This window comes from Doryrhamphus excisus, chromosome 1 (assembly GCF_030265055.1).
Source record: "Doryrhamphus excisus isolate RoL2022-K1 chromosome 1, RoL_Dexc_1.0, whole genome shotgun sequence".
Taxonomy (NCBI): domain Eukaryota; kingdom Metazoa; phylum Chordata; class Actinopteri; order Syngnathiformes; family Syngnathidae; genus Doryrhamphus; species Doryrhamphus excisus.
The window spans coordinates 9,170,447-9,185,083 of record NC_080466.1 but is presented as its reverse complement, the minus strand read 5'-3'; the positions used below and the strand labels follow the sequence as shown (position 1 = coordinate 9,185,083).

Genomic DNA, 14,637 nt, shown 5'->3' with positions numbered 1-14,637 from the left:
CACACACAGATTAAATTAAATTAGGTCACATGAGAAGGGATTAGCTCATGCGAGATGATGTTCACTGGACAGATTGGATATATGATACATGAGATAAATGGAGATGAGATCAAATTAAGGATGAGGTTAAATTAGATTACATAAAATGTTAGAGTAGATGATATGATATGAAATTAGATAACATGAGACGAGATTAGATGAGATGGATGAGGCCCAATTGGATGAGATAAGGTAGTGAAATAAAATTGAGACAAACCTTAATGTTGTTTTTGTTCAGCAGTGGACTTGGTCCTGGAACTCTGCCATGCAGGCCGTTTTTGCCCAGGCTGCCTTAACGGAGGCACTGAGGCCTGCAGTTCTTCTGATGTTGTTGTGGGGTCTTTTGTGACCTCTTGGATGAGTCGTTGCTGCGCTCTTGGGGTCATTTTGGTTGGCAGACCACTCATGGGAAGGTTTCATGTTTTCACCATTTGTGGATAAGGGCTCTCATTGTGGTTTGCTGGAGTCCCAAAGCTTTAGAATTGATTTCCCAGACTGATAGATTTCATAGACATAGGTATGTATGTGAGTGTGAATGGTTGTTTGTCTATATGTTCCCTGTGATTGGCTGGCGACCAGTCCAGGGTGTACCCAGCCTCTCGCCCAAAGACAGCTGGGATAGGCTCCAGCACCCCCACGATTCTCGGGAGGATAAGCGGTAGAAAATGAATGAATGAATGAGTTGTGTTGTCATTGGCTAATATTTACATTTCAACATTTAAGTGTGAATAAAATGCAAAAAATAAAAAAAAATCACTTTCTCACACCACCCCGCCTTTCGCCCGAAGACAGCTGGGATAGGCTCCAGCACCCCCGTGTCCCTTGTGAGGAAAAAGCGGTAGAAAATGAATGAATGAATGAACTTTCTCACACCACTGTAAATGCATACTAAATGACATTAAATCAACCTCTGTTGGTAATTATATAATAATAATAAATAACAATAATAATATCATATCATATAATAAAATATAAGTGTTTTTCTCTTATCTACTTGTCTTTATCTAGTCTTTTACTCCTTTGATATAAATATATTTTTACAGCATTCACACATGCATTGCATGTTGTTACGAAATTGGAGTTGGCCCCTGCTCGCCTGCTAAGTCAATTTTTCACGCTTGTTGATGGCTTGTATTTAATGATAAAATTATGCAAGAAATATTTACAGTATATGCGGTATATTTCCTGAATATAGCGATCATTGTCAACATTGATCTCCGGTACTTGAAAGCCAAATACCAACATCCGAACATCGATGTAGGTTGATGTGAGAAATCTTTAAGTGAAGTTGATCAATGCAAAATGACTACAGCTTATGTTTGGATATTAATAAGTAGCAAGCAACCAAAACAGCCCCACATTACTTACTGACGCTGTGAATATGAACATACTTGGAATAATGCAAAGCCATCTTCCAGTTTGCTCCTTAAGTTGCTTAGAAACAAGCATTGATTCCCAGTATCATTTAAAAAGCACCATGTAGATCAGGGGTCTCAAACTCAATTTACTTGGGGGCCACTGGAGCTAGGGTCTGGGCGAGACTGGGCCGCATCAGGTTTTCCCCCCAAAAAACAAAAAAACGCATTTATTAAAAACAGAAAAATGAATAAACTTTGCTTTGGTTTCGATTTTCTACAAGAAAAGCTCTGATAAAACATTCCACTGTTCTCAAACATCTTATTTTTCTGCATAAAATAAGATGAAAAATAAATAAACAAATCAAGAATAAAGAAAATAAATCAATCAGTAATAAATAAATATAATAATAATAATAATAAAACGGCAAATAAAAACTTAAGAAACCACATATAGTTGGTGGGTAGACAAATTATTTATTATTATTATTATTTTTTTTCAGATTAAAATTAACAAAGCATTATTAGAGCCCTGTAGACATGACAAAACGCGACTATAGTCACATTTATACTCTTTTTATTTACAACATATTGCGTAACTGCAGGGTCTTGAGACACATGCTAACTCGCAAACTAGAGAGCTCGCGACCTAAACGGTAGCCTTCAAGTTATTTCCTTTAAACTTAAATAGCCAAAAACTTACCACTTCCACACGGATAGGGAGGTTAACTATTAACAGTTATTTAACCTTTAACATGAACATTAATCAAATGTAATTTTTTCTGGGTACATGATACCATACAGCATCCATATCAAACTTGCGCGGGCCACACTAACATTAAACTTTCACATCAAGGCGGGGGCCTCAAACTAGTGTCCTGCGGGCCACATTTGGGCCGCGTGTTTGAGACCCCTGATGTAGCTAGACAAAAACCACCAGTAGGTCCCATGCTGGTGCACATTGACCCCTCGTGTGAGTGGCGTGGCGTGGCGTTGGTGTGTGTGATGGTCTAAGACTTGTCAGCAGACTGAAGCTAATCACAGATTCTTATCAGCACTGCAGCCTGCACCGACAGCAGCTTTGTGAATGGACGTGCACGTTTATGTGCATGTCGGATGGGGGGGGGGGGGGGGGGTGTCTCTAACTGTCTGACACCTGCAGCTCTTCGTACTAAAAATGCAAATCCAAGCTCACACTTGCACCCTCGCTGACCCCCCCTCCTTTAGATCTTATCGAGCAACGACTTTTTTTCATCTTTTCCAAATCTGGATCAGATGCTCACCATGTGACCAAAAAAAACATTAGAATTGAAATAATGTAATAACTTAGTTACATAATTACACATATCCCTCATTTAATTAACTTATTTCATTTTATTAGTCAGGTTTAGGTTTAATTTAAATGGTAAAACATGATATAATAGTACAATAATGTAGTATAAAACACATTTAGGAAGGCTGCTACTCTGTGAGAACGAAACAAGTGACTTTGCTGAGGAGAAAAGCAAGCAGGTGCAAGCATCTGCCCGACTGAGGAGCTCACGTGAGTGAGACGCTCCAGCTTCTGTGTCTGCCAGCTGAGCTTGACCTCTGACCTCATGAGTGGGAGGGGAGTGGGAGGCTACTGAGATAGTTTTTCCTCTGTGGAGGCCTGGTAAAGTGTTGTGTTATTTGTATTAATGTGTGCTGAGTAAAATCGCCTGTTTGACTGTGGAAACCAAGGGTGACACATTGGAATATCAAAGGATGCAGGTTGCTAAAAATCATTTTAGTTAGTTGAATCGTAATATTACATTATTATTACAATGAAAGCACAAAACTGTGTTAGAATCAACTCACATCTCTGATAGTGTCAATCAGAAATTATTGTCTTTGATAAGACACTTTTTGGTACAACTCTTGGATCTCATGAGTGTGCTAGTGTACCTAATGAAGTGGCCTGTGAGTGCAGTCAAACAGCGCCATCCAGTGTTAGTAAATATGTTACCAACTGAAGCACAAACCAAGCCATGTGGCTTTCATTGTATTCATCAAGTAGAGTGTAAAAAATGCAAGACTGTGCGGTTTGCGTCTAAAAGAGGTTCAAAATGCAAAAAGAAAAATGGGAGTGAGACAACAAAAACATGTTGCGGAAGCTCACTGAAAATGTTTTGAAAGTATAAACCTCAAACCTGGATATTAATTTCTACATGAAGTATCGGTTTCGGCTCTCTTGTATTAGTGTGTCACTTCTACTCCTTAACAGCAGCATGCTAAATTGTGATACTTTAGCAAAACATGCACCCCTTCTGTGTCATCCTATTATCTATATCTTGACATTTCTCATCCAATGTAACTTTAGTGGCTGAATTGCCGCAAAATTTGGTATACATGTTTAGGTGACTGACAGGAACCAGTGGCGTCATTAGGCCTATTTCAGGGGACTTTGGGAGTCTTAAGCCCCCCAAATAATTATTCATTCATTAATTCATTTTCATTTTCTACCGCTTTTTCCTCACGAGGGTCGTGGGGGGTGCTGGAGCCTATCCCAGCTGTCTTTGGGCGAAAGGCAGGGTACACCCTGGACTGGTCGCCAGCCAATCACAGGGCACATATAGACAAACAACCATTCACACTCACATTCATACAATTTGGAGTCGCCAATTAGCATGTTTTTTGGAGTATGGGAGGAAGACGGAGTCCCCGGAGAAAAACGAAATTTTGTTATTGATTTTTTAAAAAAGGTTTAGATTTTTTTTTTTTTTTTTACAAAAAATCTCTGACAAATTTCATACAATAGGGCAAAATCAGGCTAATAAGCAATTGTGTGTACTTGTGTAAATTTAACGGTGGCCTAAAACAATTGAGTATCTCAACTAAATCTGGAAGCCAGAGTCCCCGGAGAAAAACGATATTTTTTATTGATTTTTATTTTTTACAAAAAGAAATCTCTGACAAATTTCATACAATAGGGCAAGCCAATAAGCAAGCCAATAAGCAGGCTAATACTAGCTTACTAGTTTTTATTACTACTACTACTAGTAGTAGTAGTAGTAGTAATAAAAGAAGAATAATGATGATAGTAATACTAATAGTGTAGATTGTGTGTACTTTAAATTTAACGGTGGCCTAAAACAATTGAGTATCTCTACTAAATCTAGAAGCCGGAGTCCCCGGAGAAAACCCTGAGAAAGTCCCCGATATTTTTTAATGATTTAAAAAAAAATTTTTGATTTTTTTTTTTTTTTTTACAAAAAAAAATGAGTATCTCTACTAAATCTGTCCAAAAGTGAGAAAGTTATATCCGGTTCTTTTTCACTGTTTTTTTTTTTATTTTTTGGAATGCCTACTGCATTCATTCATATCCTGTGCATCTCCAGGGGGCTAAGCCCCCCGTCCTCAGAACCTAGTGATGTCCCTGACAGGAACATCTAAATTTGGTTGGAAAAACATGGCTGCCATGAAGCAATCATGTTTTAGGATATTAGTATTTACATATAATGTATGTTTGCATGATAGGGATGACTGCTGGTTTGAAAGAGGTGTGAAAGAAGCTACATTAAGCTATAGAAAGGCCCTCTAAAAAAAAAAGGGTATTTTTATCATTGTAATTGCCCCACAAATGCAGTGTTGTGTCCTAGTTGTTCACATGAAGATTAGCTACAATATTGTGTTATTAATATAATACCATGTCCTTTAAATGTCCCCTGTGTGAACGAGTAGTCGAACTTCCTTGTGAACTTCAACCTCGGATATTTATTCAACCTCCTTAGTCGGTTTGACCAACGGCAAATCCATCACCCAAATTCTCGCGATAGACCACACCAGTATATTAGGACGCATGTGCTGGGAGTGCATTTTCCACTTGGAGCAGCATCAGGTTTCCTGGAGGTTCTGTGGTCTTGTCTGGAAAAAGGAACAACCATGTCGGACGCGGTGGTCAGTTTTTTGAAGGATTTTTTGGCTGGTGGCATAGCTGCTGCCATCTCCAAGACAGCCGTCGCTCCAATTGAAAGAGTCAAACTGTTACTGCAGGTAAAACAAAAAAAGACTACAAAATGTGCGTAAAGGTTAGCGCACCATGCGAGAAGAACTGATAATGCGGTATTGACGTACATCAATATAGATGTGCGTATTGTGCGCGTAAATGGGAGCGTGTGGAGTGCGCAAAGAATGAGCGTAATTTGATTTTACGCACGGCACCGTTGATGCTTATGACGTCATGCTACTATAATATGAAACGCCCCCTTTACAGCTTAATGAACCAAAGCAATGCGGTATTTAGCAAAATGCAGTATCTGCAGTAATAAGCAGTGAAAGTGAAGTTCTAAATTTAACTTGGGAGTGTAACTGTACACGGGGACTACTCTGTCCGTGACGTCAGTCCTACCAGACGCACTAGACTTCGACATATTGACAGAAAATGTCACAGGAAGTGAAAAATGAACAAAATATAAAGTTGTAGTGAAGATTTTGGATGTGTCCATTTTTGGATTTTTGAGGTCAGAGGTCACAATCTCTCATGTCAACCCCGGAAGGTGATTGGTGGGGTTCAAGTCAAATTTGCACACTATACTTAACCATGCATGCCTTTATGGACCTTTATGGACTACCATTTATGGTAAATGCCATAAATGGTGAATGTGTAGTGCTGTGATTGACATTGTTTTTTCAGCAAAATAAATTACATACTATAAAAAAGATTTTTTTGAACATGAGTCCATACGCCTATCCATACCATAACTGCACGGCTCATCAGGACAGACACCTCAAAATGATAATGCACGGCCCCATGTGGCAACTTGTACATACCTAAACATTCCTAAAACTAAAAACCAAAAAATAAAAACTAGCAAAATCTGGATTTTTTTTTTTATTTTTACAATTTTGAATGTGGGTTTGACGTGTATTCTTCATTTGCTTGTTTTGGTTTTCAGTTTTTAGGAAGTATGTACAGGTCCTTGCCACACGGGGCCATGCATTATCATTTTGAGGTGTCTGTCCTGATGAGCCGAGCATGGCCCCATGTGACAAGGACCTGTACATACTTCCTAAAAACTGAAAACCAAAACATAAAAACTAACAAAATCTGGATTTTTTTATTTTTCCAGTTTTGAATGTGGGTCTGACGTGTATTCTTCATTTGCTGTAAATGTCACCAAAGAAAAACTACATTTTGGACATCTAGGAGCATTTTTGTTTGCTAATCATGCTATTTCCTGTGTGTTTAGGTGCAACATGCCAGCAAGCAGATCACAGCTGATATGCAGTACAAGGGCATCATTGACTGCGTGGTCAGGATACCAAAGGAGCAGGGTTTCCTTTCCTTCTGGAGAGGCAATCTGGCCAACGTGATCCGATATTTCCCCACCCAAGCCCTCAACTTTGCCTTCAAAGACAAGTACAAGAAGATCTTCCTGGGTGGCGTGGATCAGAAAACACAGTTCTGGCGCTACTTTGCCGGCAACTTGGCTTCCGGCGGTGCGGCAGGCGCCACCTCACTGTGCTTCGTCTATCCTTTGGACTTCGCCAGAACAAGACTTGCAGCCGACATCGGGAAGGGGACAGCCGAGAGAGAGTTCACCGGGCTTGGAAACTGCATTAGCAAGATCTTTAAAACAGACGGCATCAAGGGTCTCTACCTCGGCTTCAACGTGTCCGTGCAGGGCATCATCATTTACAGGGCGGCCTACTTTGGATGCTTCGACACAGCTAAAGGTGTGTGACACAAGACGTAGCATTTGCTTGTGTGGTGGTTCACACACATTCGCTCGTGCCAAGATGTCTGCATTTAGAAATACGTAGCTTCCATCCATTCCTCATTGATAATTTGCAGTGTTTTATGCATGTGCAATTGCACATTATTTTCTATGAAACAGCTGGCATAGGCCATCGTGAGGATAAGCGGTAAAAAATGAATGTATTTTTTTAGATTTTTAGTTTTCGATTAGATTTTTAGTTTTCAATTTTGTTTGCTTCTCAAGCAAAACGCTATAAAATCCAATAATCTACCTACCGGTATTTTGAACATGTTTTAAAACATTCATAACATGTAAAGAAAGGTCGTGCATTTCAAGTTGCAAGTTGGTCTTACATTCGGAGTCTATAGAGATTCATTCATTCATTCATTCATTCATTTTCTACCGCTTTTCCTCACGAGGGTCGCGGGGGGTGCTGGAGCCTATCCCAGCTGTCTTCGGGCGAGAGGCGGGGTACACCCTGGACTGGTGGCTAGCCAATCACAGGGCACATAAGACAAACAACCGAGATTCATTCATTTCAACCAAAATTACTGTTCTCCAAGCAAGTCGGAGCTCATTAGCTTGCTATTATGCTAATTGGAAGCTAATTAAACTACTGTAAAGGAATGTGAAATCCTTTTTTGACAGTTGCTTCAATGAAATATATATATTTCATTGCTGCACGAAAGAAAAGTGGTTAGCACGCAGGCCACACAACTAGGAGACCTGAGTTCGATTCCACCTTTGGGCATCTGTGTCAAGTTTGCATGTTCTGCCCGTGCATGCATTGGTTTTCTCCGGGTACTCCGTTTCCTCCCACATTCCAAAAACATGCTAGGCTAATTGGCGACTCCAAATTGTCCATAGGTATGAATGTGAGTGTGAATGGTTGTTTGTCTATATGTGCCCTGTGATTGGCTGGCGACCAGTCCAGGGTGTACCCCACCTCTCGCCTGAAGACAGCTGGCATAGGCTCCTTAATGAAGATATAGAAAAAGAATTGGATGGAAGTTGGGTTGTCTTGCGTTCAGATCGTCTTACACGTGGTCACTACGGTATTTTCCGCTCACAGTACGAGCAGTGCATTTTTACATCATGCAACCAAAAAATTGGGCCTCTGTCTGCTCCATTTAATAACTGCTTCAAGACAAGCAACTGGATTTTTTTTGCCCAACAGGAATGCTCCCAGATCCCAAAAACACGCACATCGTGGTCAGCTGGATGATCGCCCAGACAGTGACTGCTGCAGCCGGCCTGGTGTCATACCCCTTCGACACCGTCAGACGTCGTATGATGATGCAGTCCGGTCGCAAAGGAGGTGAGTGCCGCAAATCAGGTGACCTCATGCTGCAATAGTTGGGAGCAGCTTCCACCAATGGGACTGTTTTGTCTTCCAGCTGACATCATGTACAAGGGCACAATCGACTGCTGGAGGAAGATCCTCAAGGATGAGGGATCAAAGGCCTTCTTCAAGGGCGCCTGGTCCAACGTGATCAGAGGCATGGGCGGCGCCTTCGTGCTGGTGTTGTACGACGAGATCAAGAAATACACATAGGTCACTCCAAGTCTCCATGGAAACCCTTCATAATGCCAGTCTTAATTCTTGTAACATGTTGCAGCCAGGCGGATGGAATGTGTCAAATGAATCTTATGTATATACACTCAAGTCATAACATTAGGTACACCTTCACAATGTAATACATTTGATCTCAGTAGATTGTGCAAGTGTACCTATCAAAGTGTCCAATTGGTGTGTCATGTGACCACTCTTACTCTGTACACAGCCTCACTGTTATAGGAATAAAGGTTTATTCTGTTTCTCACGCTCTTGTTATGCCATGAAAACAAAAAAAATCAGGTGGGCTTTGTGGAATAAATATTTCTAAAATGAGATCCTCTTAAATTCTAAAAGTAATCCCTTGATTTTTCAGAATCCTAAACCATAAAATGTATTACCATTACTTTAAATAGAAATGTAAAAACAGGTGCAATGTCCCCCCATGTCCTCATGACCAGTTAAATGCCCTTTTTGCATGAAAAAAACAGTAAATCTATATTACAACTTATTTAATTTCTCACAGAGAAAGGTGTGCTAATGTAAGACACTGTTCATCCACAGATGTGGAAAGAACCACAGTGCCCACCATGTCTGGTAGTCCTGCAAAAAACATGTAAAATTGATGCTGTGCCAAGATTGTTAATGGTGCCAATGGTGCCTCTGATAAGGTGTGTAGTTTGGAACTACTTTGGGCGTGTGACCAATCACAGTGAAGAGGGCATGCCCGCAGGTGGAATAAATCAAAATGGACCATTTGGCAGGAAGTACAAATCCAAGAAAACTACTGCTGGAATAGGTGTAGATTCTGCAAGATCTAGAGGGTAACAAAAACTGAAATCTCATCTGACACATTGGCATTGTTTAACACAAGTATACAACATCGGAATATTTATAGGTCAGAAAAAAAGGAATAGCATAATAGGTCCCCTTTAACATAGGAATACCACATTTCAAGTATACTAAATTGCTGGTGCCCTTTTTAAGTGCAAATGTATGTATTTTTGCATTAAAATGTTTTAGGATAAAAAGCACTACATATATTACAAAAACATCTTGTTCAGATGTAAAGGACCTACATGACCCAAAATATTCAGTTTAAAAAGTATGTAAAAAATCCTTTGGCAAAACAAACATTTATTAAGTTAAAAGTAAAGACACATCCTGAACAAAAGGTGACTAAAAACAAAAAGGCGGGCGTGCTGAGAGATTTGTTTTGGACCGGGTAGCATTGGAGCTGACTGAGGTTGCCCGTGTTCCTAGCTGGGAGGTACTGGCCCGCATGGAGCTCATGCCCACTGCAGTGGAGAAAGAATAGACAAATAAAAATATATAATAAGAATGATTCATCAAACTACCAAGAGGTTCCATGACACTTTGATTGAGGACGCACCACTGGATGCAGCCAGGTTGGAGTTGTCACACACAGGGCACGGAGTAGCCTGATATCTGGCTTGGCGCTGGTAGTCGGCCAGCTGGTTTGAACGTTTGAGCAAAGGTGTAGACTTGACATACTCCAGCCGCTTTAGGAGAGCCTGAAAGTAAAAGCAGGCACTTTAATGGACGCCACACCTGGGAGGCAACAATGACCGCGACAGGTGATCTGGGGGAGACAAGTGGCTGTGACCAGTTACACCAGTGAGCGACGTACTCACATCCAGAGTGAATTGTATGAGTATCCACGGTTCTGGCTATGATGTGGATGGACTTTGGGGATATCAAAGTAGTGGTATCACTCATTGGTTAATCAATGAAACTTGCTGACTGGTCCTTGTCTGGGTGACCGCGACGGACTGCATCGCAAGCCAACATGCGCACGAACACCCACGTATACAAACTCACTCAAAAATTTCCTGTTTCGTTAGACTGGAGGCTGACACGCGATATTGTGAAGGTTCCATTGAAAACAAGAGTAGAGCTAATGTCAACCCATATGTGGCGACCATAAATCTGGGTATCAATCAACATGTCAAAGTTACTCAAACGCATTCTCATTCTCACTCATTAATGACACTAACTTTTTGGAAAACAAGAGGCATTTAAAGACAATGGGAACACTCACAAAGTGAATAATCCTTCCTAACCCAGGATTGTGTGAATTACTACCTGTACCCTTTAGGGCAAGGTTTCCCAAGCATACACAGAATTGATTTTTACCTCATTTACTAACATAAGGGACCCTTCACCCACTAATGGGTTTCATCATTGCTCATTTACCTATTTATGAGATGAATGCTATATTACAAACCGACTATGTCATCCTGTCAGGAATGTGACAAACATGTGCATACGGTGTCAGAAAAGTGCCTCAGTAGGCGAAACTATACCAAAGTGACATCTCAATAGAGGGCCCTTTTAAATCTCACCAAACTGACAACAAAAAGTCCGCTTGCAAAATATAAGCTGTGTGACGTAGATCACATGCCATATTCAATTACTGCACTCCAGGAATAGGTCCAGCGTGAGGCAACTTCCTTAATCGAGTGAACAGTCTGTCCTGCACACATTATTCTATTCTTATTTTATATTGCAGGACTCCAACTTTTACTACAACTTGCAATGTATTCTCATAATGCTCTCATTTCCCGTGTATTACTGATAATAAATGGCAAGTCTCTACTCTGAACACCGTGTTTCTGTCCCTAGCTTCTAGAAGGCCTGTGGCAGGGCTGTACAGTGCAAGTATTTCACTCGCACATGCATTTAGAAATTGACTTTGAGAGCAGAAAAACTAAAAGAGAGCATACAAGAGAGTACAGATTTCAACCCTTTCTAGGGCGCTATGATTTCACTATTGATGGAATGCAGTTAAAAATGTAGCGTGACACCAACTATCACCATTCCTTGTTTTGTATCAATCTGTTGAGGACAGTGTCTATATCTGAAGAGCCAAAAACTGCAGAGTTGAACTTTCTTAAATGTCGCTACGCCCCTACTGGTGGCAGCCACTCCCGCTCACTGCCATCTGTCCACGTCCATCCAGTGTCTTCTTTCAGTGTGAAGTGAAACAAGAAGCCAGTTGAGCTAAGATAATGCTTAGTTTTGATCGTCACTGTCAAAAGAGCCATTCACTCAACTATGCTTACTCTTGTTTGCAGTTTGGTTGAGAACTGTACTGTGTTGTATTGAGCTGTTTGTAATATTCTGGTTATCTTAAATACATGAAGGGAAAAATACATTACAGAAACACCTTACAGTATCAAGTACAATAGCGCCTGTGTATGTAACAGACAGAGACCAAATCCCACTTACTTGGTTGTCCTTATCGATGCGTTTCTGCTCCCGTAGCCTATTTACAGCACTGTGAGGGATGTGAGGGGGACCCGCCTTTGCAATTCTGCTGTACTGACCCACGGAGGCCCCGGGCGCTAGAGAAATCCGTGACAGCACCCGAAGGAGTCGCTGATTCTCGTGATCGATGCGTCGAACTTCATTGTTGTTGAAAGTGTAGTTCTTCCTGTTTGGTCGTCCTCGCCAGTGAAAACATACATTGTCCTCTAGAATACTCTCAGGAACAAAGGACTCTGTCTGAGAGTCTGGGGAAAATGGCACCAGGTAAATTATTGCACTTGTGTTCATATGCAATACATTCATACAAAGGAACACAAAACATTCATTGGCAGAGATGTCATTAAAAGAGTTCTGTTCAAAGTTTTCAGTGCTTGGCTCAAGAGTTCCTCGGCAGTATTTAAGAACGTGCACCTTTAACAGCCAGTTTCATATTTAAAAGCAAGCACTTTTGCTCCATGACTTAGACAAAATAAATTGGTAGGACTCAGATGAACTGTTACTTCCTGCTCTTATGACTATAAAATGCATTTCTTTTGCTGGTAGGGAATCAGGAACTCCAACCACTTGTGCCTGGTGGTGGCGTCTTTAGGAATTGTAAACAAATATTGACGTTCTCTTTTGAGGCATTGCTAGCAAGTCAACGGTGAAGCAGCGCTTGGGGGATGGTGGAGAAGCAGAGCTTGGGGGAGGGCCTGAGAGTTTATATCTAAGGAAGTCTGCCCCTCTGTGACATCACAAAGGGGCAGTTTTACCACGCCTTTCGAAACAGTGTTTTGAGCCATCACCAACTTCTTTCAGGGCTCACTTCCAATTGCTCTAATCTCATTATCTGAAACTTTGGCATTGGTTAACACGAGAATACTATATTCTAAGTACATTTATAGTCAGAAAAGTGGAAAAAGCATAATAGGCCCGTTACTCGGGGTACTGTATAACGGTACATGTTTTTGTATTTTCCAGTACAGAAACTTGGGTTAGATACAGCGGCATTCCTTTTTTTTTTCATCTGATATACTTAGCTACTTAATTTTTATCAGCTTTAATGCTCACTAAATAATGCTGAGGAATTGTGAGATCAGATTTTTAAAGGCATTTTTGTGATGCAAATGTCACCGTTGATGCACTACAATGCAGATTGGGATGTCATTCAACTTGAAAAAATCCAAACTAACCCTTTAATGACTGTTTAGAAAACCATTCTTGGTTAGCGAGCTGCGCTTCCACTTTAATAAAAACTTGGATCCCGCACCATCCTCTCAGACTGGAGCTGCCCTATCTAATCGTGAACATAAACTGAAGAAGCCTGCTCGGATGAGAGACGAAACATCTGCCAACACAACCTGAACTTTCATGCCCTGAAAATACAATGACCTGGATGATTGAGAATACTCACACAGATCTGAAAACTAAATACACACTCCTATTTTTGTGTTTTGGTGACCAGGTCCTGGACTGCATGTTCTCCCAGTGCATGCGTGGGTTTTCTCCAGGTCCTCCGGTTTCCTCCCACATTCCAAAAACATGCTAGGTTAATTGGCAACTCCAAATTGTCCATAGGTATGAATGTGAGTGTGAATGGTTGTTTGTCTATATGTGCCCTGTGATTGGCTGGCGACCAGTCCAGGGTGTACCCCGCTTCTCGCTGGAAGACAGCTGGGATAGGCTCCAGCATCCCCACGACCCTCGTCAGGATAAGCGGTAGAAAATGAATGAATTTTTCAATTAAAGTGTTTTTTAAGAGCAAGTGTAAATGATTAGATGATTTGTTTCTATAATTTATATACACTATTTGACTAGAGTTCTCCAATTTAATTATATTGATATTTGATGGTTATGTGCATTTATATCCAACTACAGCGTGGAAGTGTAAATACGTCTTAATCTATTTAAAAAAACATGACATATGTACTCACATTCATCCGCATGGGTCCCATCTGGATGAAGGAAGCCACTGTGACCACTAAGCGGCGCACTTTCCCTCTGCGTACGTCCCTTGGCGCTGCTTTCGTCAGCCTCCACAGACCTGAGGTAAGATGAAGAGGTAGGACTCGCCCCGTCTCCCAGGGTGTAGTCCGACTCTTCTGCAAAAGACAGCCCCAAATCCGACGACTTGCTGCGGTCGACGTCTGACGGCCCCCGACCTCTCCTCCTCGAGCCTCCCACCGAGCTGTAATGGCTTGAGGTGGAAGAGGAACCTTTCGAGCGTTTGACTCGTCTCCCTTTCGCAGAAGACAGCTCGCTGGTTTCGTCCGATGACGTCGCACGAGGTAGACGTGCCTCTCGAGAGTCGTCAGTGCTGCTGCCACTGCCTTCTACGTCCTCGCTACCCAGAAATGCCATAAACGCGCCGCTGGGCGGCCGAGCAGGCAACTCTCCCTCCACGTTTTCCTCGCTTCTAACAACCTGTCTGACTCCATCTCTTTCTTCGTCGCGGTCGCTGTCAAAAAAGGAGTGGTCAACGTCACCCTCCAAATCACTGGGGTTAAACATGACCGCCCGGGTGACACTGGGCACCGCGTTATCGATTCAAAAACAAGGCAAGAGCTGGCTAATGGCTTCCCCCCCCTGATTTAGCTGACGTCACTTCCTGGCAACGGTTGCCATGTGGCCGTGTTGCCAGATAGGCGGCTTTCTTAGCACATTTCAGTCCCAGTCAGCGCCGCTAAGCATCGGAGGG

General features: G+C 41.6%; 2 protein-coding genes across 2 annotated transcripts; one reads left to right on the top strand and one right to left on the bottom strand.

Annotated features, from left to right (window-relative positions):
* The first annotated feature begins 5,248 nt into the window (after positions 1-5,248).
* Positions 5,249-8,955, top strand: slc25a4 (solute carrier family 25 member 4). Its single transcript, XM_058086227.1, has 4 exons — positions 5,249-5,408; positions 6,605-7,091; positions 8,292-8,432; positions 8,512-8,955. Exons 1-4 carry the CDS (start codon positions 5,298-5,300, stop codon positions 8,667-8,669), a joined length of 897 nt encoding a protein of 298 aa, XP_057942210.1. The 5' UTR covers positions 5,249-5,297; the 3' UTR covers positions 8,670-8,955.
* cfap97 (cilia and flagella associated protein 97) lies at positions 8,908-14,594 on the bottom strand. The gene is made up of 4 exons (XM_058086217.1): positions 13,874-14,594; positions 11,922-12,205; positions 10,063-10,204; positions 8,908-9,967 (listed from the first exon to the last, which is right to left on the bottom strand). The coding sequence occupies exons 1-4, from the start codon at positions 14,448-14,450 to the stop codon at positions 9,849-9,851; spliced, it is 1,122 nt and encodes a 373-aa protein (XP_057942200.1). The 5' UTR covers positions 14,451-14,594; the 3' UTR covers positions 8,908-9,848.
* Between the last annotated feature and the right edge of the window lie 43 nt (positions 14,595-14,637).